This window comes from Staurois parvus, unplaced genomic scaffold (assembly GCF_062004578.1).
Source record: "Staurois parvus isolate SC_StPar_1 unplaced genomic scaffold, SC_StPar_1.0 ptg000263l, whole genome shotgun sequence".
NCBI lineage: Eukaryota > Metazoa > Chordata > Amphibia > Anura > Ranidae > Staurois > Staurois parvus.
Window position 1 is genome coordinate 3,491,491 of NW_028318059.1, and position 22,955 is coordinate 3,514,445.

The 22,955-nt window shown below is 41.6% G+C and overlaps 1 protein-coding gene across 1 annotated transcript in view; it reads right to left on the reverse strand.

Moving 5' to 3' along the window:
- Positions 1-21,390, reverse strand: part of RAMP2 (receptor activity modifying protein 2) — a 404,185-nt gene extending 382,795 nt beyond the window's left edge. Inside the window, exon 1 of the mRNA XM_089681294.1 lies at positions 21,252-21,390. Within this exon, the coding sequence (XP_089537420.1) occupies positions 21,252-21,306 (55 nt within the window). The 5' untranslated portion in view covers positions 21,307-21,390. The remainder of the gene's footprint in view (positions 1-21,251) is intronic.
- Positions 21,391-22,955: the final 1,565 nt, after the last annotated feature.

The window sequence follows — 22,955 nt, forward strand, 5'->3', positions numbered from 1 at the left end:
TCTGAAGTAATAATGCAAACTGGGCACAGGTATGACATTTTATAAATGAGAGAACAGCTGCAACCCCCTTTCAGAACTAGCTATAGGAGTGCATCTACTTTGTCATTTAACTTGAGTAAACCGCTTGCTAAGGGTCTGGATACTTCAAAAGCACTTTGAAATAGCAAAAAACATTCTGCTGACCATTGCTTAACAGATAACTAATAAAACAGGGATTTGCTACAGCTGTAAACAATTAATTCAGTGCTTCGAACCAGCCATAGATGGATCGAAATTTGGTCGGATCAGCAGGAAGTGGCTGAATTTTGATCTATTTATGGGCAGGCTTGTTGTACTTACATAATTGATGTATTGATTAATTTTAGTACAATAAGACTGACAGGTTTATTTTGTATGATCGCTGTCACTGGCTATAGCTGGCAGCAGTAATCATTTTATTCTGATGGTGCGGAAACTGCCTGCTGTCAGAATACATTAGAACGGTGGGAGGGATTCATTTGTTCAGAGTTGATGGGGGAATCAAGCAGTTTTGAAAGATGCATAATGTATGGCCAGCCATAGCAGGAAATCTGTAAGAGAACATTGCAAAATTTTGTTTCAGATCATTTAATTAAGTAACTAATTTAGTTTTGTTGCATTCGTAAAAAAATTATTTCATTTAGTTTTGTTTTATTCATTTTTGACCAGATTCAAAATGTTTCCAATGGATTCGAAGTCTTTGAATCAAATTGGAATTGAAAATATCCATTCAAATTCATTGTGAAGAATAGCTGGTTAAGGAGCAGGGTTGTAGGTAAGTGGGCCTTGTCCCCATTAACATGGGGACAAGGTGCTTTGGGGAGGAGCCCCCCACATTGTGAGCATGTGGCCTGGTATGTTTGCTTGCCCCCCCCCCTTTCCTGGCCTGGCCTGACAGGCTGCATGCTCAGATAAGGGTCCAGCATGGATTTTGGGGGAGACCCCAAGCCATTTTTAAATTTTAGTGTGACCCTCAAAATCCTTACTAGACCCAAAAGGCCTGGCATGGATTGCGAAGGACCCCCATGCTGCGTTTTAAAAATAAAAACTTTTAATGCTATGCCGAACATACAAAAAAAATGCAGAAGATCCAAAATTTGTTTCATATCTTCAGCATTTGTTTTTTGTATACTTTTGGATTGGATTTGGAATAGCATTAACCACTTTCCCGCCACCCTATAGCATCAGTATTCACATTTCTGGGTAGGGGGCGTGCGCTCCCTACGCACGCCGCAGCTGTCAATCACCAGGTCCTAGCTGGTGAGTACCCGCTGGCGCCCGGTGATTACCAAGGATCTCCGATGAGGAGGAGGGCTGCTTTGTTTTCTAACAGTAGTCCTCCCTGTTACTCTGCACACTTCTCTGGATGGCTGTGCACAGCACAGCCAGAGCAGTGTGCTTTTAGTGAAGCACCAACACACTGCCCCCCAGTAAAACACTCCCTACACACAGTTAACCCTTTGATAGCCCCAGATGTTAACCCCTTCCTGCCCAGTGCCATTAGTACAGTGTCAGTGCGTTTTTTTTAGCACTGATCACTGTATTGGTGTCACTGGCAATGTCAGTGACACCAAGTCAGTTCCCCCCAGTGTCAGAATGCCCGTTGCAGTCCCGCTATAAGTCGCTGATTGCCACCATTATTAGTAACAAAAAAAAAATCCAGTATCTATACTGCCATTTGTAAACACTATAACTTTCATGCAAACCAATTAATTTACACATATTGGGGGTTTTTTTTTTTAGCAAAGACATATAGTATAATACATTTTGGCCTAAACTTATGACGATGTTTAATTTTTTTTAATTTTTTTACTTTACATGTTTAATAGCAAAAAGTCAAAAATATTGTTTTTTTCTCAAAATTGTGGTCTTTTTTTTATAGCACAAAAAATAAACGCACAGGCGATCAAATACCACCAAAAGAAAGCTCTATTTATGGGGAAAAAAAAGAACATACATTTAATTTGGCTGCAGCGTTACATGACCATGCAATTGTCAGTTAAAGTAACAGCACCGTAACGCAAAAAATGGCCTGATCAGGAAGGGGTGTGAATCCTCAGGAGAACAAGTGGTTAAAGAATAAAAAAAAACACAATGCTTAAGATACTAAATTAATCTCACAATAGCTGGTTGTTAAGGATCAGCAAGTCTCACCCTGAAAATCCATACCAGGGCCTCCCAGATCCCAGCTCCCACCATGTGAATGAATATGGCACTCATTCAATCAAAAAGTGTCAAAAATAGAAACCGAGATATTGACAAGTCCTTTTAAAAAAACAAAAAAAAAAAAACAAAGTCCCTTAAAGTAAACTGAGCATCAATCATGATGAACGCCACTGCCACCGCTCCCCGAAAATGCTCCGCACTCATTGCTTGCTTCCCGGCGTCTGACATGTTGGGTTACCACCAACAAAAAAGGGGTGGGTCACCGATGACAGTGGGTGGCCCTGCTCCTTTATTTAGCATCGCTAGGCACCCACCAACTAACGGCTCCTATTTAGCATCACTAGGCACCCACCAACTAAGCACTCTGGTACCCAATGCCGACAGTAAATAAACAAAAGGGGTGGAGGTCACATGTCATCACGTGACCATGCGCCTTTGTTTTTTACCTCAGTGGGAACCAGAAATGTCAGACGGGGAAGCAAGTGATGAGTGCGGAGCTGTTTTGGGGGTTTTTTTTGGGTCAGCGGCTGGAGAGTTCATCATGATTGGATTTACTTAGGGGGACATTGTTTTTTTTCTTTGTTTTTATTTATTTGACACTTTTTTTAGTGAATGAGTAGGGTACAGTGTACACCATATTCATTCACATGGGGGGCTGAGATCTGGGGGCCCCCTCAAAAGGGGCTTTGAGATTCCGACAAGACCCTAGCCCACAGACCTCCATGTTGAGGGCATGTGGCCTGGTATGGTTCAGGAGAGGGGGCACACGCCCCCCCCCCTTTCTTGACCTGCCAAGCTGCATTCTCGGATAAGGGTCTGGTATAGGTTTTGGGGGGACACCACGCTGATTTTTTTTAAAATTTGGCTTGTGATTCCACTTAAAATCCATACCACACCTGAATGATCTGGTATGGATTGGGGGACTCCCACGCTGTGTTTTTAATTTTTTTAACTACTTGCCCTCATTTTTTGCTGTTCCGCACGGCACTATTTCAACTGGTAATTGCACGGTCGTGCAGTGCTATACCCAAATGAAATTTATGACCTTATTTTCACACAAATAGAGCTTTCTTTTGGTGGTATTTTATCATCTCTGCGGTTTTTACTTTGAGCCATAAACAAAAAAAGACTGAAAATTTAGAAAAAAAAAAACCTATTTTTCACTTTTGGTTATAAAAAATATCCAATAAACTCAAAGTCAGTCATGCATTTAGGCCAAAATGTATTCTGCTACACGTCTTTGGTAAAAAAAAAAAAAATCCCAATACATGTAAATTAATTGGTTTTGTGAAAGTTATAGCATCTACAAACCATGTATATGTATACATATTGGAATTTACACAACTTTTACTTTCTGACTGCCTATCACATTACTTGAGGTGCTAAAATGCCAGGGGTGCTGAAATGTTTTATGTCACAGTATTTGTGCAGCGATTTTTCAGATATAATCTTTTGGGAAAAAATACACTTTAGAATTTTAATGCACAAACACAAAATATATTGTCCAGTTGTTTGATAAAATATAAAATATGATATTATGCCGAGTAAATGGATACCAAACATGACATGGTTTTAAATTGCACATGCCCGTGCAATGGTGACAAAGTACATACATTTTTTAATATCGATAGGTGACGCTTTAAAAGCCTTTACAGGTCACAAATTTATATTTACACAGGAAGCCTAGTGCTATATTTACTGCCCTCGATCTGACGTTCACAGTGATACCTCACATGCATGTTGCAATCTCTGTTTACATACCAACATGCGACCAATGCTTGCGTTCTCCTTTGCGCATGAGCACGGGAAGGAGGGAGGCGCTGTTAAAGTCCATCAAAATAGAAATTATGAAATGCCCATAGCTTCCGGTCTCTTAGACCATAGAGATGATTGGAGCCATTCTGGTCTCTGATCAGCTCTATGGTCAGCCAGTGAATGCCGGCTGCATTCTCAGGTTTCCCTATGGGACAGGAGAGCCCAAGAAAACTGTGGAAGGTGGCGGGGGGGGGGTGTTGTCCCTTCCCACTGCTTGTAAGAATGATTCAGCATCTAATTAGCCACTAGGATTGCATTTACATGAAAGCAGCCCGCCAGCTGAAAAAACGATACCTGGGTGATGCCTGTAGCTGCAGGCATCATGCTTGTGTGACCACTCAATGTTCAGCAACGTACCAGTACATTGCTGGTCCATATTGGGCATATATGTAACAGCAGAGAACATGGGCATATGATGAATCGGGTCTGTGGACCAATATGATCGCAATTCGATCATTTTTGTAATGCCCATGTTGAGGATTAGGCCCACAAAAGTTTTAAATTCAGAAACCGTGATAGGTTTCCATGCTAACTGTCTGGCATGAGCTGAATTTGGGTGCGGGGGGGGGGTTTGATGTATTGTTGTGCATATAAATTGCTTTTGCCCACAATACAAATCCTCCATGAAAAACAACGGAGGGGCTAAATGCTAGTGCTAGCAGCGAACGGGGCCAATCCTGCTAACACTGCGTTTTTGGGGACACTATACAAAGCAGGCATTAGTATAGTTCTGTTCGTGATCATTATATTGATCCGTACAAACACTATACCAGTAATGGGGGTGATCAGCATCCTATAGCATGTGTGATCGTGTGCGGGCAATGCTAGCTGACCCTGGTTGGGAGGGGCAGTAACTGACAGTGCAGTGAAAAATTCTATATACTGACACTGTACTTATGGCACTGGCTGCGTGACAGGGTGATCAAAGGGTTAAATGTGCTAATCTAACGTGTGTGTATGTGTGTACAATGTAAGGCTTTTACTTTGTGTGGTGTTCTCTCTTCTCTCCCTGGACCGATGGTGGGGGTGCAGGCGTGTCCACACCCCAAAATAGAAAGTGACGTAAGATTCCGTCGCTTTGCCCAGAGCTGCTGCTCGCCCGCAAAATGTGAGTAAGCGGTCGGCAAGTATTTTTTTTTTTTTTAATTCTCAATACGATATTTTTTAATTCTCAATACAATATTTTTTTTTTTTTTTACATCTATTTATTGTATTTTATTTAAATACTATCAGAATAGTACAATGTTACCACAGTAACATTGTACTACTGTGGGGGGGGGTGATCAGGGATTTTTTTTTTTTTTTTTTTTTATACACTTTGCTTTGCAGGAGAAATAAAGATAATTTCTCTTGCAATGCAAAGCTTACTGTCATGAACCTAACTCATTCATGAACTGAAGTTTTTGACAGCTCAAGATAGTGATCTGTGATTGGCTGGAGCACGTGTGATTGGCTGGTCACATGGTACAGGGTGCTGTGATTGGCCCCATGTCATGTGCCAGCTCTGGGCCAATCACAGCTCACTAGGAAGAGAAGCAGAGCTGTTATGAATCAGATTGATTCATAACAGCTTTGCTAACACTGTGATCATCTGATTGAATAGATTACCAGGATCTTCATTCATCTGTGTTCATTGGACAGTATGTGGGTTACCAGATCATGACAAGGTATATATTCAAAATATCAACCAGCTCCTGTCTGGGCCAATTCTGACATTCCTGTCATACATGCAAAAGTCAGCATTTTTTTCTAGAAAATACCCCCCCCCCCAAACACAATATAATGCCCAATTTTTGACCAAAAAAATTAAATAGGTAAATTGATACCTTTTAAAATTGCAATTGCCTGTGGAATGGTGTCATACTACAGTATCTAAATATCTCCATAAGCAACTATTTAAAAGCCTTTACACATTACCAATTTAGAGTTACACAAGAGGTCGGGTATACTCTTGCTCTGATGTTTTCATCAATACCTCACATGTTTGGACCTAAATGCGCATGAGCATTAGGGGAGAAGGCGCTTTCATTTTTTATTTTTTACACTGCACCTTTTTTTGGATCAACTTTATTGCTGTCACAAGGGATGAACAACTTGTGGTACCATGGGCCATCACAGGTCCTCCTTTTGGAGAAATATGGGGTCTATTAGACCTCAGATCTCTCCTCCTGGTCTCCAAAGTATCTGATCAAACAGATCAGTTTGATCTGATGCTTTCATGAGCCAGTAATTGCTTGTTTACATGAGACTGAAACCAGAAGTGACTAAATAATTATCACTAAAGGTTTCTGACACCACACATTGGGAGGAACAACAAACCCTAATGTACATTTGTCTTGAGTTCCTATAAGCCAAGAAGTCCAGAACTCTACAAGAGACCCAGAACCGAAGGCATTCATTGCTAATGTGGACAAGATTTGCGCTGGTTCATGAAGTCTGAAGCCCTGTTTGAGTGATACTGAAGGTTCTGTAAAGTACTCCATCAGTAAGCAGATGTGCATATCTGGTGAGTATAAGGTTTTTGCATCTTTGGCTTGTATCTGTATGTGTTAAAATTAATTGTATTGTTGATGCATATTTTTTAAGCTTGTTTAGCTGTTCAGATTTGTGCCGGCAAGTGAAGGGCGCATCACCCTTGGTTAACTGATGTACCCTGTAGATCTATAGGATAAACCAGACATCTTTTGAGGAGAAAGTGGGAGATATATAGATTATATTTTATATTTCTTAACCACGTGAAGGGAAAATAGCTTTCTGCTCCAACAAAATTTCTCCTTTGTCCTAAGATCCGAGATCCAAAGGAGGATCATTTTGTTAGGGTTACAGTCAGCGGTGGTAAAGAGAGATTAGGACACTAGTCTGATAGGGTGTTCTCCTTGTGGGACTATAAATTCCAGATTAACTTTGGAATAGTTGTTCCTGTGTTGTGCCAATTGTTTTGTCAGCAACTGCTTGTGTGGAGACTGGTCAGGTAACTTTTCAGTGTGACCATTATTAGCATATCAATGGAGATCTTGGGACATTTTCCTAAAAAACATGTCTCTGCAAGTACTTGTGCAGAAGATGCATTGACCTATCAATTTACTGATTTATTAAAGCAATGTGACGTTCAAACTTATAGTATGAAAAATAAACTGTCATCTAAGAAAGGCAAGAAAGCAAGAATGGTGAATGTTTTATGCGTGCTGTTAAGAATGAAGGAGATTGCTGAAAAGAAAGAAATGCAGTAGTATGCTGAAATGCAATTAAGAGATCAAATAGAAAGTGTGAACAAATGGTATTTCAGCTATATGTAGATGCGAATGTTTGTGATGAACTTAAAAATGAGATTAAACAAGTGGTGAATGAAAACTGTACACTGGAACAGAGATTGGGGGAATGTGAAGAAAAATGTAGAATAAGAGAGATATATCACCTCTCTAGAACAAAGGGCAGAGAATGTTATAATACTGCTTAGGAGGGCGTTACAGGAGGCCCTGGCTGCCATAGTGGAGCTATTCTCCAAACATGCAGAGTTAGAGCCTTCTCAGAGCTCTGCACAGATAGAGGCTGTACAGGAAAAATTAGAGGAGTATAATGTGGTTGTTGCTGCAAGGGATGTTTCTATGGTTTGAATAAATGTTAGTGATTTGGATGAGGAATATTAAAACAAAAGTGTTGTAACAGCTCATGAAACAGCTCATGAAATTTATTCAGGAGTGGAGATGGAAAATGTGTCTGAACTTTTGGTAGATACATCAGATGAATCCATTGCTAGTGACTGCTCCTCATACAGTGAAAGTGTGAAGTCTGTTGATTCCAACCATGGTAGTGTTATGCAGCAAATTGCAATATGAGTCTCCATTGCTATATGCTCAGAGAAGGGTCTATGCAGTAAAGCCAGCTCTCAAGGGTTTTGTCTATAAAACGTTGAGGCAAATTACCTTATCAGAAGAGTTGAAGCTGTTATAGCTGCAAAGGGTAGACCAACTCAATATTGAACCCTACAGGCTAAGACTGGGACTTTGCACTTGGTACAATATAGTCCTGGCAACCGCCAAACCCAGACATGTCCATCAGATTGCCAGACAGAGAAGCATGATTTGTCACTCCAGAGAACACATCTCCACTGCTCTAGAGTCCAGTGGGGGTGTACTTTACACCACTGCATCTGATGATTTGCATTGCACTTGGTGATGTAAGGGTTGGATGCTCAGCCATGGAAACCCATTCCATGAAGCTCTCTACATACTACTGTTGTGCTAATTTGAAGGCCACACAACATTTAGATGTCTTTAGCTATTGACTCTGCAGACAGTTGACGACTTCTACGTCTGCATGCGCTGATCCCTCTGTCATTATACGTGGTCTACCACTTCATGGCTAAGCTGCTGCTGTTCCAAGTTGCTTCCACTTTGTTATAATACCACTAACAGTTGACCCTGGAATATTTAGTAGCAAGGACATTTCACGGAAGGTGGCAACCTATCACAGTAGCACGCTTGAATTTACTGAGCTCCTGAAAACGACCCATTCTTTCAAAAATATTTGTAGAAGCAGTCTGCATGGTTAGGTGCTTGATTTTATACACCTGTGGCCATGGAGGTGATTGAAACACCTGACTCCAATGATTTGGAAGGGTGTCCCAATACTTTTGGCAATATAGTGTAACATTGAGGATGGACTTATGCAACGTATCATCTCTGCTCTTTTATTTCTATATACACTGCTCAAAAATATTAAAGGAACACTTTCAGATCTCAATGAATATTTTTCCCAAAATATCATGTTGGATATCTTTACCGATATGGACTGGGTAATGTGTTTAGAACGTAAGGATGCCCCATCGTTTGATGGAAATGAAAATTATCAATCTACAGGGCACTGAATTCAAAGACACCCCAAAAATCAAAGCAGGCTAGGCCAGTTTGCTAAAATTTCATTGCAGCAACTCAAAATGGTAGTTGGTGTGGCCCCCACATGCTTGTATGCATGCCTGACAACATCAGAGTAGGCTCCTAATGAGACAGCAGATGGTGTCCTGGGGTATTTTCTCCCAGATCTGGACCAGGGCATCCCTGAGCTCCTGGACAGTCTGAGGTGCAACCTGGTGGTTACGGATGGTTCAAAACATTATATCCCAGAGGTGATCTATTGGATTTAGGTCAGGCGAGCGTGGGGGCCATTCAATGGTATCCATTCCTTCATCCTCCAAGAATTGCCTGCATACTCTCGCCACAAGAGGCCAGGCATTGTCATGCACCAGGAGGAACCCAGGACCCACAGCACCAGTGTAGGGTCAGACAATGGGTCCAAGGATTTCATCTAGATACCTAATGGCAGTCAGGGTGCCATTGTCTAGCGTGTAGAGGTCTGTGAGTCTCTCCATGGATATGCCTCCCCAGACCATCACTGAACCACCACCAAAATGGTCATGCTGGACGATGTTAAGGGCAATGTTGCTCAGGGTGAACCTGCTTTCAACTGTGAAAAGCACAGGGCACCAGTGGTGGACCGACCGATTCTGGTGTTCAATGGAAAATGCCAATTGAGCTCTATGGTGCCAGACTGTGAGCACTGGGCCCACTAGAGGACGTCGGGCCCTCAGGCCTCCCTCATGAAGTCTGTTTCTGATTGTTTGGTCAGAGACAGACCCACCAGTGGCCTGCTGGAGGTAATTTTTTAGGGCTCTGGCAGTGCTCATCCTTTTCCTCCTTGCACAAAGGAGCAGATACCGGTCCTTCTGATGGGTTAAGGACCTTTTACGGCCCTGTCCAGCTCTGCTAGAGTAACTTCCTGTCTCCTGGAATCTCCGCCATGTTCGAGACTGCTGGAAGACACAACAAACCTTCTGGCAATGGTACGTATTTATGTGCCATCCCGGAGGAGTTGGACTGCCTGTGTAACCTCTGTAAAGTCCAGGTATAACCTCATCCTACCAGTAGTGATACTGACCATAGCCAAATGCAAAACTAGTGAAAAACAGACAGAAAAGATGAGTAGGGAAACATTTTTTTTTTAAATTCCTGTTTTGGGGGTCATCTCATTGTTGCCCATCTAGTGCACCTGTTGCTAATTCCATTACCACCAAAGCAGCTGAAAATTATTAACAACTCCCTCTGCTACTTAACTGACCAGATCAATATCCCAGGAGTTTAATTGACTTGATGTTATACTCTGATTAAAAAGTGTTCTTTTAATTTTTTTGAGCAGTGTATATTTTGTAATATTTTAAATTTCTAATTTAGTGTTTTACTTTATTTGTAAATAAATAAGACCTTTGCCGATTTGAGAATTATGTTTATGTTATTGTAGCTATAACACAACCATTTGCACCATTAATATTAGAGTTTTGATAGACTAGCTAATTAGAGGAACAGACAAGATAGTACCTCCTATTTATTTCAAGGGTACACAATGGAAGGGGAGATGAGAGGAAAAATGGGGGCATGTGTATGCGCTACAAGGTGGGGGTTCACAGAGGGAAGGGGGGCACAAGATGAGGTGAAAGGGAGAAGGACAAGGCATGGGGGATGGAGAAGCTGCTAGTTGTTGGGGGTACACAAGGTGAGGGGGGGGAGGGATGTGGATAAGATGAGGAGAGAAAAAGGGTGATGCACAAGATATCAGAGGAATAGAAGCTACACAAGGTGAAGGGGATGCACAAGGATGGGAGGGCAGGGTGAAGCTACACTAGGTGAGGGGGAAGGGAGGGTATCAGGGGGTGCACAAGATGAAGTGGAGGATGGGGAAGCTGCAAAAGGTAAGGAGGGAAGGGAAGGGGAATCTGCACAATGTGAGGGAGAAGAGGAGGACAAGGTGGGGGTGCACAACGAGGGACATGGGAAAGCTGCACAAGGTGAAGGTGGGGGGTATAATGGGATGCACAAGATGAGGGGGAAGGTGGAAACTGCACAAAATGAGGGGGGATGGAGAAGCTGCTGGGAGTAGAGGGGGAGAAAAAGCTGCAGGGGGGGTGGGGAAGCTGTACAATGAGAGTGGGAGGGGGGATGGGGGAGTTGCCTTAGGGGGTGAGTGTGTCATTTGGTTTCAGGGTCAATTTGGGAGATGCGTGAGAAGATTAGACTAAGACTTTAACTATTGTGACATGTTATCAGGTGCTAGAATGGTGCCAATGTATAGACAGGTACCCTTCCATGGTAGGGAAGGCTTCCCTTAGATATAATCTGTTTCTTGATTTCATCGTTATCATGGTTATTATTGGAGATACACAGGAGTGCATGAATAAGGGTGTGCAGTGAGGGTGAGATATGTGATCTGGTCAGTTGCCACCCTATAGGGTAACATTGGGAATAATGTGTGAGTTGGTTTCATTGTTTATATGGTAGATGAACAAGGTGGGTGAGGGGGGCATGGAGGTATGTCCCTTAGTGTCAAGGTCATTGTGGGAAATGCATGAAAAAAGCAAGAAGATGAAATTAGGACTACAGCTGCTGTGAGATGTTATCAGGTGCAGGCAGGGCCAGCAAGTCTGCTTAGGCAGCCGCAGGGCACATCAAAGCCGATTTTGAAATTGTGCGACTTACAGTGAAGTCGTACGATTTCAAAATCGGGTGAGCTGCCAATTTCAGTTGCAATTTGTAAGACATCTGACACAGATGTCTCTGCAAATTGCAACAAAAATAATGCATGCACTACTTTAGAAATCGATGCGGAGCCGACCAAGTCTGAACCGCACTGATATGACCGCTCTAATAGCAGACAATAGGGTGCGACTTGGCATACGATTTGCAAGTTGCAGGGCATGCAAATTGCATGCCAAGTTGCACCCGATGTGACCAGGATGTTAGAGGATTAAGGATTCTGTGTGTGGTGGAGAGGAGGGTGGCAGTAAAATGCATCTTCGCCTGTGTAGACAAAAATTCTTAAACTGGCCCTGGCTACTGCACAACTCTTATATGTGCACTTATGGAAGAGGTGATTTGAGGGCAGTTTTGGGGTGCACGGAGCAGCCCATGTTCACCCCAGACCTCAGCTGGCGGAAGAAAATTCTGCCCGCTGCTGATCCACCTCCACCCCTGGCTCGCGGAGACCCTCGCTTTCCCCTTCCCCTGCAGCTTTCCCTCAAGCTTTATTCCTTCCTGTTCCACAGTGGCCCTGAAGTGCTGCAGCGATGGTGACTCCTCCAGCTTCTTCACCCTCTGAATACAGAGAGCAGGAATGCAGCCAGAACAAGTGTGCGGACACTGAAAGCTAGATGGATCAAGAGGATGGTGAGGCAGGTTGTTGAGCTACTGCTGCTCCTAAGACTTCTACTGACCTACTGATTCTCCACATCACTGTGCTCCAGATCAGCCAATGTTAGAAAGGTGAGACCCATCATTAACTGCTTTATGACCATATTGCCCCCGTGTGCTCCCTTACACAGCACATAGCACTTCCATTAATTCGCTGTCAAGTGTAGCTGAGGCTACAGAGAAAGGGAATCTGTCCTCAGTCCATTTGTCGGTCTCAAAAGTGAGACATGAGTGGTCTATTTAAAAGGAGGAGCTTTTTGGCTGTACTTCTCCTTTGGATCAAAGAAGTGCAATTCATTCTACACTCCTGTGACCTGTTTTCAGCTGACAGAAAACTGAAGTCCGCTGTTGGCGGACGTCACTCAGCCAGTCCAGGCTGGGGAAAGATCCTGACTTCAAAGTTGGGATCCACCCCAGAGTCTGGAGCTGCACCTGGCTCAGCCTCTCAGCTGATAGCATGAACCAGCTGCTCCCTTCCCCTCAACAGCCCATCTCTCCAGTGAGTGCTGGGGGGACTGAGCAGAGACTGCTCAGAGCTGAGAGTTGAACTCGGAGTTCAACAGTCATGTGATTGCCGAGTTCTCACCCTTAGAACCGGCAGGGGGAAAGATCCAGCATTGTACTGATGCTGCATCCATCTAGGCAAGTATAAATAGGAAAAAAAAAGCCCTGCTTCTCTTTTAAACCCCTGAAAAATGAGTGTTCTTTTGTTAAATGTATCTAAATCCATTAGTCCATCTAACGCTCCACTACCTACAATATGACAATGCTGCTGTCCAAAGGTGCCCCTGTAATCCTTCATACAAAGTGAGGGCACTCTAAGGCCTCATGCAAAAGCAGCTTAAAAAAGTGCCTAAAGTCACATTTCGCATTTAGGAACATTTAAGCAGACAAGCGTTTTGGCGCTCATTCCTTCCATTGGCCAGAATTTTAGTGTATTCTGGCCATTGGAATAAATGAATGCTCAAAAGCTAAACACGCTTAGCATTTAGACACATTTAGGAATGTCGGGGCATTTTTTCTGCGCAAACACGCAAGTTATGTTTTTTTTCCTGCCTCTAAACATCTGTAAATGCCTATGTGTGCATGGACACACAAGCAAGGAAAAAAAAAAACACTAAGGGTGGGTTTACACAATAGAAATGCAGTCCAGATGCACGTTTTTGTCGTGTTCTGGTGCGTTTTTGATGCACTCCAGTTATTTTTTCCCCTCTTTTTCTTCCGGTGCGTTCCTGTGCTTTTTTGATGTGTTTTAACCGTGTTCCAGTACAGCTAGGTGCAGAAAAAATGCAGCATGTTCTACTTTTTTTTCTGTAACTGAAATGCATTGGAACTGTAAACACTGATGTGGACTATGACATTGACAACCATATAACGTACTTTCTTTGCGGTTTGGATGCAGAAAAAAAAGCAACTGAAACGCATGTAGTGTGAACTGGCCCTAAAAGTCCTTAAAAGCTGTGTTTTTGACATCCAGTCTACATGAGGCCGAGTATAAAAGGTGTGTTACTAGTCAGATCACCAGGTGAAAAAAAAGAGGGAAGAAAGCCGTAGCCTCCCTAGCAGTCTGATTATGTCAGTATTTCTGTGCTCAAAGCGGTACATTTTTTTGCATGGAAATATGTATTTTTTTTATTGTAGGCCTGTAATTTTTTAGGAATTCACTCACTGAAATCTGTCCGAACAAGAGTCTAGTAAACATCCTGGGTATGTTAAAATTTGAAACACGAAATCATAATTTAATAAATAATAATACAAAATATTATAATACATTTAATTCAATAATATAAATCAAACCAAAAACACTGAAATTTGAAATATAGCGCCAAGTTCGCACATCACTGAGCAAAGTCGCAAAATCGTTTTCAGTGTTTGATGACGAATTTCCCCACGAATCATTATCACTCAATTCTGCAAGTAGTTCTTATTTACTATCGCTGTTCTCTAGCTGGTCTAAATCGCTTTTGACCTAAAAGGACGCCATGGATGTTTCTCAGTTTCCAGGCAGAAAGAGCAGTAAAAATGCAGGCAGGGCGCAGGACAAAGCACTAGGGACAAAATGTATGTGAAATGGTTTGATACAGTAATGTTTTACTATGTGATTTTAGTGTATTTAGTGAATGTCACTTTTTCACATTTGTAAATTTCCCGCTGTTCCGTCCCCGTACGTCCTGATGTCACAGGGATCAGAACCCAGAAGATGGATGCCGGCAGACATTGCAGGAGAGACATCGCTGGAGCGAAGGACAAGGTAAGTGAAGAAGAGATCCCGGAGCAGCGCTGCAGGGTATTCCCGAGTGTAGCTTGGGGTTACCGCTTGTGGTGCTGAAACGTTACCCCGAGCTACAGTCGGGAATACCTCCAGGGAGGTTAGAAAATGAAAACTAATGCAGTCACATCTGATGATTAGTAAGCTACAATATTTACATTTTTTTTTTAGCTTAATACAAAGATAAAAGATGATCATTGGTAAGTATCGCCGTCTTTGGTGTGCCTCATCCCTCTAGCTTCTACAACTTCAAGAGAGCTTTTTCATTTTAAAAACATCAGACTAAAGCTGGCCATATATTATACAATTTTCTTATTTATTTAAGGTACTTATATAGTGCCGTCATTTTACACAGCGCTTTACATATATACAGTCAGGTCCATAAATATTGGGACATGGACACAATTCTAACATTTTTGGCTCTATACGACACCACAATGGATTTGAAATGAAACTAACAAGATGTGCTTTAACTGCAGACTGTCAGCTTTATTTTGAGGGTATTTACATCCAAATCAGGTGAACGATGTAGGAATTACAACAGTTTGCATATGTGCCTCCCACTTGTTAAGGGACCACAAGTAATGGGACAATTGGCTTCTCAGCTGTTCCATGGCCAGGTGTGTGTTATTCCCTCATTATCCCAATTACAATGAGCAGATAAAAGATCCAAAGTTCATTTCAAGTGTGCTATTTGCATTTGGAATCTGTTGCTGTCAACTCTCAAGATGAGATCCAAAGAGCTGTCACTATCAGTGAAGCAAGCCATCATTAGGCTGAAAAAACAAAACAAACCCATCAGAGAGATAGCAAAAACATTAGGCGTGGCCAAAACAACTGTTTGGAACATTCTTAAAAAGAAGGAGCGCACCGGTGAGCTCAGCAACACCAAAAGATCTGGAAGACCACGGAAAACAACTGTGGTGGATGACCGAAGAATTCTTTCCCTGGAGAAGAAAACACCCTTCATAACAGTTGGTCAGATCAAGAACACTCTCCAGGAGGTAGGTGTATGTGTGTCAAAGTCACCAATCAAGAGAAGACTTCACCAGAGTGAATACAGAGGGTTCACCACAAGATGGAAACCATTGGTGAGCCTCAAAAACAGGAAGGCCAGATTAGAGTTTGCCAAACGACATCTAAAAAAGCCTTCACAGTTCTGGAACAACATCCTATGGACAGATGAGACCAAGATCAACTTGTACCAGAGTGATGGGAAGAGAAGAGTATGGAGAAGGAACTGCTCATGGTCCTAAGCATACCACCTCATCAGTGAAGCATGGTGGTGGTAGTGTCATGGCGTGGGCATGTATGGCTGCCAATGGAACTGCTTCTCTTGTATTTATTGATGATGTGACTGCTGACAAAAGCAGCAGGATGAATTCTGAAGTGTTCCGGGCAATATTATCTGCTCATATTCAGCCAAGTGCTCCAGAACTCATTGGACGCCACTTCACAGTGCAGATGGACAATGACCCAAAGCATACTGCAAAAGCAACCGAAGAGTTTTTTTAAGGGAAAGAAGTGGAATGTTATGCAATGGCCAAGTCAATCACCTGACCTGAATCCGATTGAGCATGCATTTCACTTTCTGAAGACAAAACTGAAGGGGAAATGCCCCAAGAACAAGCAGGAACTGAAGACAGTTGCAGCAGAGGCCTGGCAGAGCATCTCCAGGGATGAAACCCAGCATCTGGTGATGTCTATGCGTTCCAGACTTCAGGCTGTAATGGACTGCAAAGGATTTGCAACCAAGTATTAAAAAGTGAAAGTTTGATTTATGATTATTATTCTGTCCCATTACTTTTGGTCCCTTAACAAGTGGGAGGCACATATGCAAACTGTTGTAATTCTTACACCGTTCACCTGATTTGGATGTAAATACCCTCAAATTAAAGCTGACAGTCTGCAGTTAAAGCACATCTTGTTCATTTCATTTCAAATCCATTGTGGTGGTGTATAGAGCCAAAAATGTTAGAATTGTGTCAATGTCCCAATATTTATGGACCTGACTGTATATTGTACATTCACATTAGTACCTAACCCTCAAGGGGAGTAAAATTTAAGATACCTAACTTACATACGAAGGCCAATTTAGACAGGATCCAATTAACCTACCAGCAGTCTTTGGAGTGTTGGAGGAAACCAGAGTACCCGGAGGAAACCCATGCAGGCACAGAGAGAACACGCAAACTCCAGGTAGGTGGTAGCATGATTGGGATTCAAACCAGTGACCCTAGTACTGCTTGGCGGTAGTCCTAAACCATTTAGCCACTGTGCAACCTTTCTGCCATCTATGAAGACCTCCTGCAAAAATGTTGCTGTTTCTTCTCGGGGTAGCTTGGGGTAAGTGGACGAACTCTGTCTTATTCAATTTTCTTTCGATTTACCTTCAACTATGCAGTGTATGGGCCTGCCTGGTTGCATACAAAATGAAAGTGTTTAGGTTTGACCTTATATTATATGGTTTTGGTAAATCTAAAAGAACATTGTACAAGAAAATTGTATAATGTATGGACCGTCTTACTGGCCAGATCACCAGGTGAATATAAGGGAAAGAAAACCTTAAGAAAGAACACTATTTCAGCCTTCACATCTAAGAATTATAAAGCTGCAATATAATAAATGTTTGCTTTTGGGTTTAAGCTATCCATAAACTGTTAGATATCCATCCAATTCAAGAGAATCAAACAAAATTCTAACAGTAAGTGTCCCTTCTGCTCTTGCAAAAGTCGATTACTCAATTGACTTGTCAAAGGAGCTAGGCAGAAAATTGTCGACCAAACAGCTGCAGGTGCTGTTTGGGCATTTTGACAAGCAGTTTGTTTATGTATAGATGGAGGAATCTGCTAAATTTCTTTTCATTTAGCCTCAGGCTGAATGATAGAACACTATTAGTGCATGATTAGCTTTAAAAGAACACCTTCATATTAAAGACTGTGCTACCAAAAAAAAAAAAATTAAACTTGAAGTATCTCTAATGTTTCTTATAATGTACAGTGTTTCTGCACAGCACACAACTCTCCAAGTTTCAGTAGCAATATCAGCCTGTTCAGTGAAGTGGCACAGGAAAACATGACAATTAGTACACTATATACAAGTTTTAAACTAAGCATGCATCCTACATACATGCAAGTACATGAATTTCATAAAAATATGGATGTAAATTGTGAAGTTGTACCTCAAAATTATCGAGTACTTAGAACTGATATGTATTAGGGCCAATTTATTCTGAGCATTATAAGTAAATCTGATGAAATTTGTATAACTACCCCTGCATCACAATATTTTCGGAAAGGATAGCTGTCAACCTCTATTGTGAATCACAAAATGATGATACAGGCCAACACACATTTAGCTTCCTTCAATGCTAGACCTATCCCTGGGTTTATTTGTCCTGACGATTCTAAAAATGACACCAAGTTTCCCTATCAGCTCTAGTTTTTGACATACAGCGTAAATGCCATATACCACTCTGCACTCTGGTCGCCCATCAAAAACCAGAATGTTTTATTGTATTTTTTTTTTTTTTTAAATCTCATTGTATCATGAAAGAAACACAAATAAGTAGCCATAACCTCTAGTGTTCAATCTGCAAAAATGAAACAATATGAGTGGCAATATATACACACCTCCTATACAATCATAGCTATAATACAGTTAAAGCAGAGCTCCACTCAAAAATGGAAGCTCTGCTTATTTGCTTCCTCCCCCCCTCCACTGCCATATTTGGTACCTTTAGGGGGGGGAGCAGATACCTGTTTTTGACAGGTACCTGCTCTCACTTCCGGCTTAGTTCGCCACGGCAAAGTGAGCTGGAATTTCGGCAACCTCCTCCCTCCTGCAGTCTCCTGGGAACTTTCATAGGTCCCAGGAGACTGCCGGACCAATTAGGAGGCACAGCACAACTCGAGCATGTGCAGTTGGCACCAGGCTGTGAAGCAGCAAGCTGTCACAGCCTGGTGTCCACAATTGAGATGCCAGCGCCGTGGCGCATAGAAGGGACTGCACTGGTGAGAACATCACTGGACCCTGGGACAGGTAAGTGTGTGTTTATTGAAAGTCAGCAGTGACAGTTTTTGTAGCTGCTGACTTTTAACCACTTGCCTTCATGAGGATTTACCCCCTCTTCCTGACCAGGCCATTTTTTGCCATTATGGCGCTATGTTACTTCAACTGACAATTGCAAAGCTGCACCCAAATGAAATTTACAACCTTTTTTTCCCACAAATTGAGCTTTCTTTCAGTGGTATTTGATCGCCTGTGCGTTTTTATTTTTTGCACTATAAGCAAAAAAATGCCAACAATTTTGAGAAAAAAAATAATATTTTGGACTTTTTGCTATTAAACATGTCCAGTGAAAAAATTAAAAAAATCAAATAGTCATAAATTTAGGCCAAAATGTATTCTGCTACATGTCTTTGCTAAAAAAAATCCCAATAATTAATTGGTTTACGAGAAAGCTATAGCATTTACAAAATAGCGGTATAGATACTGGGATTTTTTTTTTCTACTAGTAATGGCGGCGATCAGCGACTTATAGCGGGACTGTGGTGGATGTTCTGACACTGGGGGGGAACTAACTTTGTGTCACTGACATCCCCAGTGACACCAAATACAGTGATCAGTGTTATAAAAAAAAAAAAAAAAAAAAAAGCACTGACAATGTACTGGGCAGGAAGGGGTTAATGTGAGGGGTGATCAAAGTGTTAACTATGTGCTGGGATTGCTTTACTAGGAGGCATGTGCTTTACTATAAGCACACTGATTGGGATGGCTGTGCACAGCCATCCCGGGCAGTGTGCTCGAGCTGACAGGGACGAAGACTGTTTGTAAACAAAACAGTCTTCCTCTCCGTCAGTGATTGTCGGTAATCACTGGGCGCTGGCGGGTAATTACCGGCCAGGACCCGATGATTGACATCCATGGCCACAAATGGCAGCGTGGCTCGTGCGTGCCCCCTACCTGGAAATGCAAAATCATGTATATACACACACGCTTTTGCACACATGTGCCGCCCTGTAGCAGTATAGCTGCTATATGGCGGTCCTTAAGAGGTTAATAAACACAAACAGCAGGAAATCCATGTTAATATCTTACACATTAGAATCCAATGTTTCTGATGTAAAATTACAGCTGTGTGTAAGTAAACACTCACTATATCTGCTAACTTGTACACAAAAAATACAAACTAGGTAACAGAATGAGTTGATCAGCAAGATCTTTTCAAAAACTAACTAAAGAATTGTATAAGTTTGACCATACTGTATCTAAAAAAACTACAGCTGATGCAGTCTAGTCAGTGCACTTTCATGAATCCGCACCCCAGATAACCCCAAGAAACTGTGTGCTTGCATGGGTTTTCTCCCTAAAAGACATGCTGATAGCTTAATTTGGCTCCTGCATAAATTGGTCCTAGTATGTGGGCATGGACTGATATAAATGTACAATGTATCTGTAAAGCCCTGTATAAAATGTTGGTGCTTTATAAATAGCTGTAATAAATAAATACAGACGTACCTCGGTTTACGAATGCCTCGGTTAATGTAATTTTCAGTTTACGAATGAAAATAATGGCTCGGTTTACAAATTTTTTTCCCAATATGAACAGATTAATTGCTTTTCAATGCATTTACGTTCTTTTTTTCAATCATGTCTCTGTACTACTGTACAGGGACATGACTGAAAAAAATAATAATAATATAAATGCATTGAAAAGCATTGCAAACTCTTTATAAAGTACACTTTAAAGGCATAGTACTCTATGCCTTTAAAGTGCACTTTATAAAGTGTTTTTAACAAATAAGACTTTTTTTTTTTACTTTTTTCTGTCCTAATTTTTAATCATGTCCCTGTAAAGTATTTATGCCTTTAAAGTGTACAAAGAGTTTTGAACAGATAAAATACTTTTTTCTTTCTCACTTTTTTCTGATCTCTGAAACGGATTAATTTGTTTTCAATGCATTCCTATGGGAAACTGCATTTCGGTTTACGAATTTCTCAATACGAACGCATTACATTTGTAAACCGAGGTACGCCTGTAGTTTCAAATAACCAACTGTGATTGGTGGTGAACCATTATGCATGTAGTAGGCATATGGCTAAACATACTCCTTGTTGGCAAGTGTAAGTTGTACTATCTCAATCAGCATCCTTTTAATACAAATCCAATAAGCAAAGCTATCTAAATGCAGGGGAATGACCACACAATACTCAAACGACTGCTAGGATACAGCAAAGCGTGGAAATCTGATTCTGCAATTCCTCTCCTGTATACAAGTTCATGCAAACAAGAAAACAAGGCTTTTAAACAACACTAATTGAAATCAGCTCTGTGATTCTTTTGGAGAGGTTACCAGCTTGAGAAAACAATACAAATGTGTCATTTTGTTAGTCTTCCTGAGGGGAAAGGTCTCCTGGAACAGAAAGACGTGACAGTTTCAGGCACGTTAACACTTTCACACCCTCATGTGCCACTTACCTTCCAGCAGCGAAGGCTAAGATTTGTAAACTTCAGAAACTTAGCTGAATTGCAATAGAAAAGAATTAGGAGGGAAGGGGAAAGTCCTCCAAAGCTATACATGAACGATGATGCTTTTTTGAATGTTTCTGGAGATGCCTTTCCCCCAGATCTCAAGTTTCAAGGAAATTAGATCAAGGAACACAATAAAAAAAAGGTTACACTAAACAGATGTGCAGGCATATCTACTTATAAATGAAAGAGAAGCCATAGCGTAACAGCTTACCCCAAGTGAACAAGCACAGCGCGCTTGTGAGCATGCACAGAATCCCACTCTCCATCCTCTCTCTCTCTCCCAGTTTATTAACACAGCACAAGCAGCAGAGTGGGAATTAAAAGAGAACAGCAGTTCAGGAAGCGGAGCCTTTTCCTGCACAAATACAGAATTCATGTAAATAATGAGATTACTCAGCACTGCCTTAGGAACAGACCTCCCACCGGGAGAGCCGTCACTGAACATATATGACGTGACGTGCAGAAAGGGGCTTACTGCACCTCGACTGTGCGCTGGAGCCCTGTCCGTTTACTGTCCTAGCTGGCTGGGGCTCAGCATCTGGGTCACATATTAAGGAGCAGAGAGGTCGATTTATCAACGTCTGCTGGCTGAGCCAAACCACTGCAAGCACATTTATCTAATCAGTCATTTCCTAAACAAGACCCGGGATGTTTTTGTACCTTTTCAAGATCGGACACAAATTTGAAAGCCTGGAAGCCTGGTAAACCTCCTGAAACATAGAATGGAAAAGTTTTTCAGCGCACTCCACTTCAATGTACTCCTGCAAGTTAACTGCTTTCCCACCGCCCTATAGCAGATATACTGCTACAGGGCAGCAGGGGTGCGCAAAATCACATGTATATGTACGCGATTTTGTATTTCCGGGTAAGGGGCACGACCACCCTGCCCGCGCTGTAATTTACGGCTTAGGCTGCCAGGTCCCGGCCAGTGATTACTCGCCGGCACCCAGTGATCGCTGAGCATTACCAACTGAGGGAAAGAACTGTATGTAAGCAATACAGTTCTCTCCCCTGTTGGTTCCTGCACACAGCATAGCAGAGCCATACAAATCAGTGTACTTACAGTTGAAAGCACTAACACAGCACACAGTAAAACAGCACACAGTTAACCCTTTGATCGACCCACATGTTAACCCCTTCCTGCCCAGTGCCATTAGTACAGTGTCAGTGCTTTTTATTAGCACTGAGTACTGTATTGGTGTTACTGGGGATGTCAGTGACACCAAGAAAGTTCCCTTCCAGTGTCAGAATGCCTGCAGCAGTCCAGCAATAAGTCGCTGATCGCCGCCATTACTAGTAGTATATTTGTATATGCTATAACTTTCACGTAAACCAATTAATTTACACGTATTGGGATTTCTTTTTAGCAAAGACATGTAGCAGAATAAATGTTGGCCTAAATTTGTCAAAATTAGATTTAACATTTTTTTACTGGACATGTTTAATAGCAAAAAGTCAAACATAGTTCTCAAAATTGTCAGTCTTTTTTTTTTATAGTGCAAAAAAAAATGCACAGGCGATCAAATACCACTGAAAGAAAGCTCTATTTGTGGGGAAAAAAAAAGGATGTAAATTTAATTTGGGTGCAGCATTGCATGACCACGCAATTGTCAGTTAAAGTAACAAAAAATGGCCTGGTCAGGAAGGGGGGTAAATCCTCTGGAGGGCAATTGGTTAAATAATTTGCTTATTCATATATTTATGGGTCCTATATTTTGTCTTAATGGTATTTTGTGCTTATTATTATGTTTTCTATCTTCTTAGGAGTTTTTTGTAATTTCTTCATTATTATAATGGTGGTTGGTATACAGCTTTTTTGTTTTGTGTTTGTGTGTTCCTTGGGTGTTCGATTTAGCATATGTGTTTATATATTGGTTTATTTTGAGTTATATTTTTAACACAAAAACAAATGAAC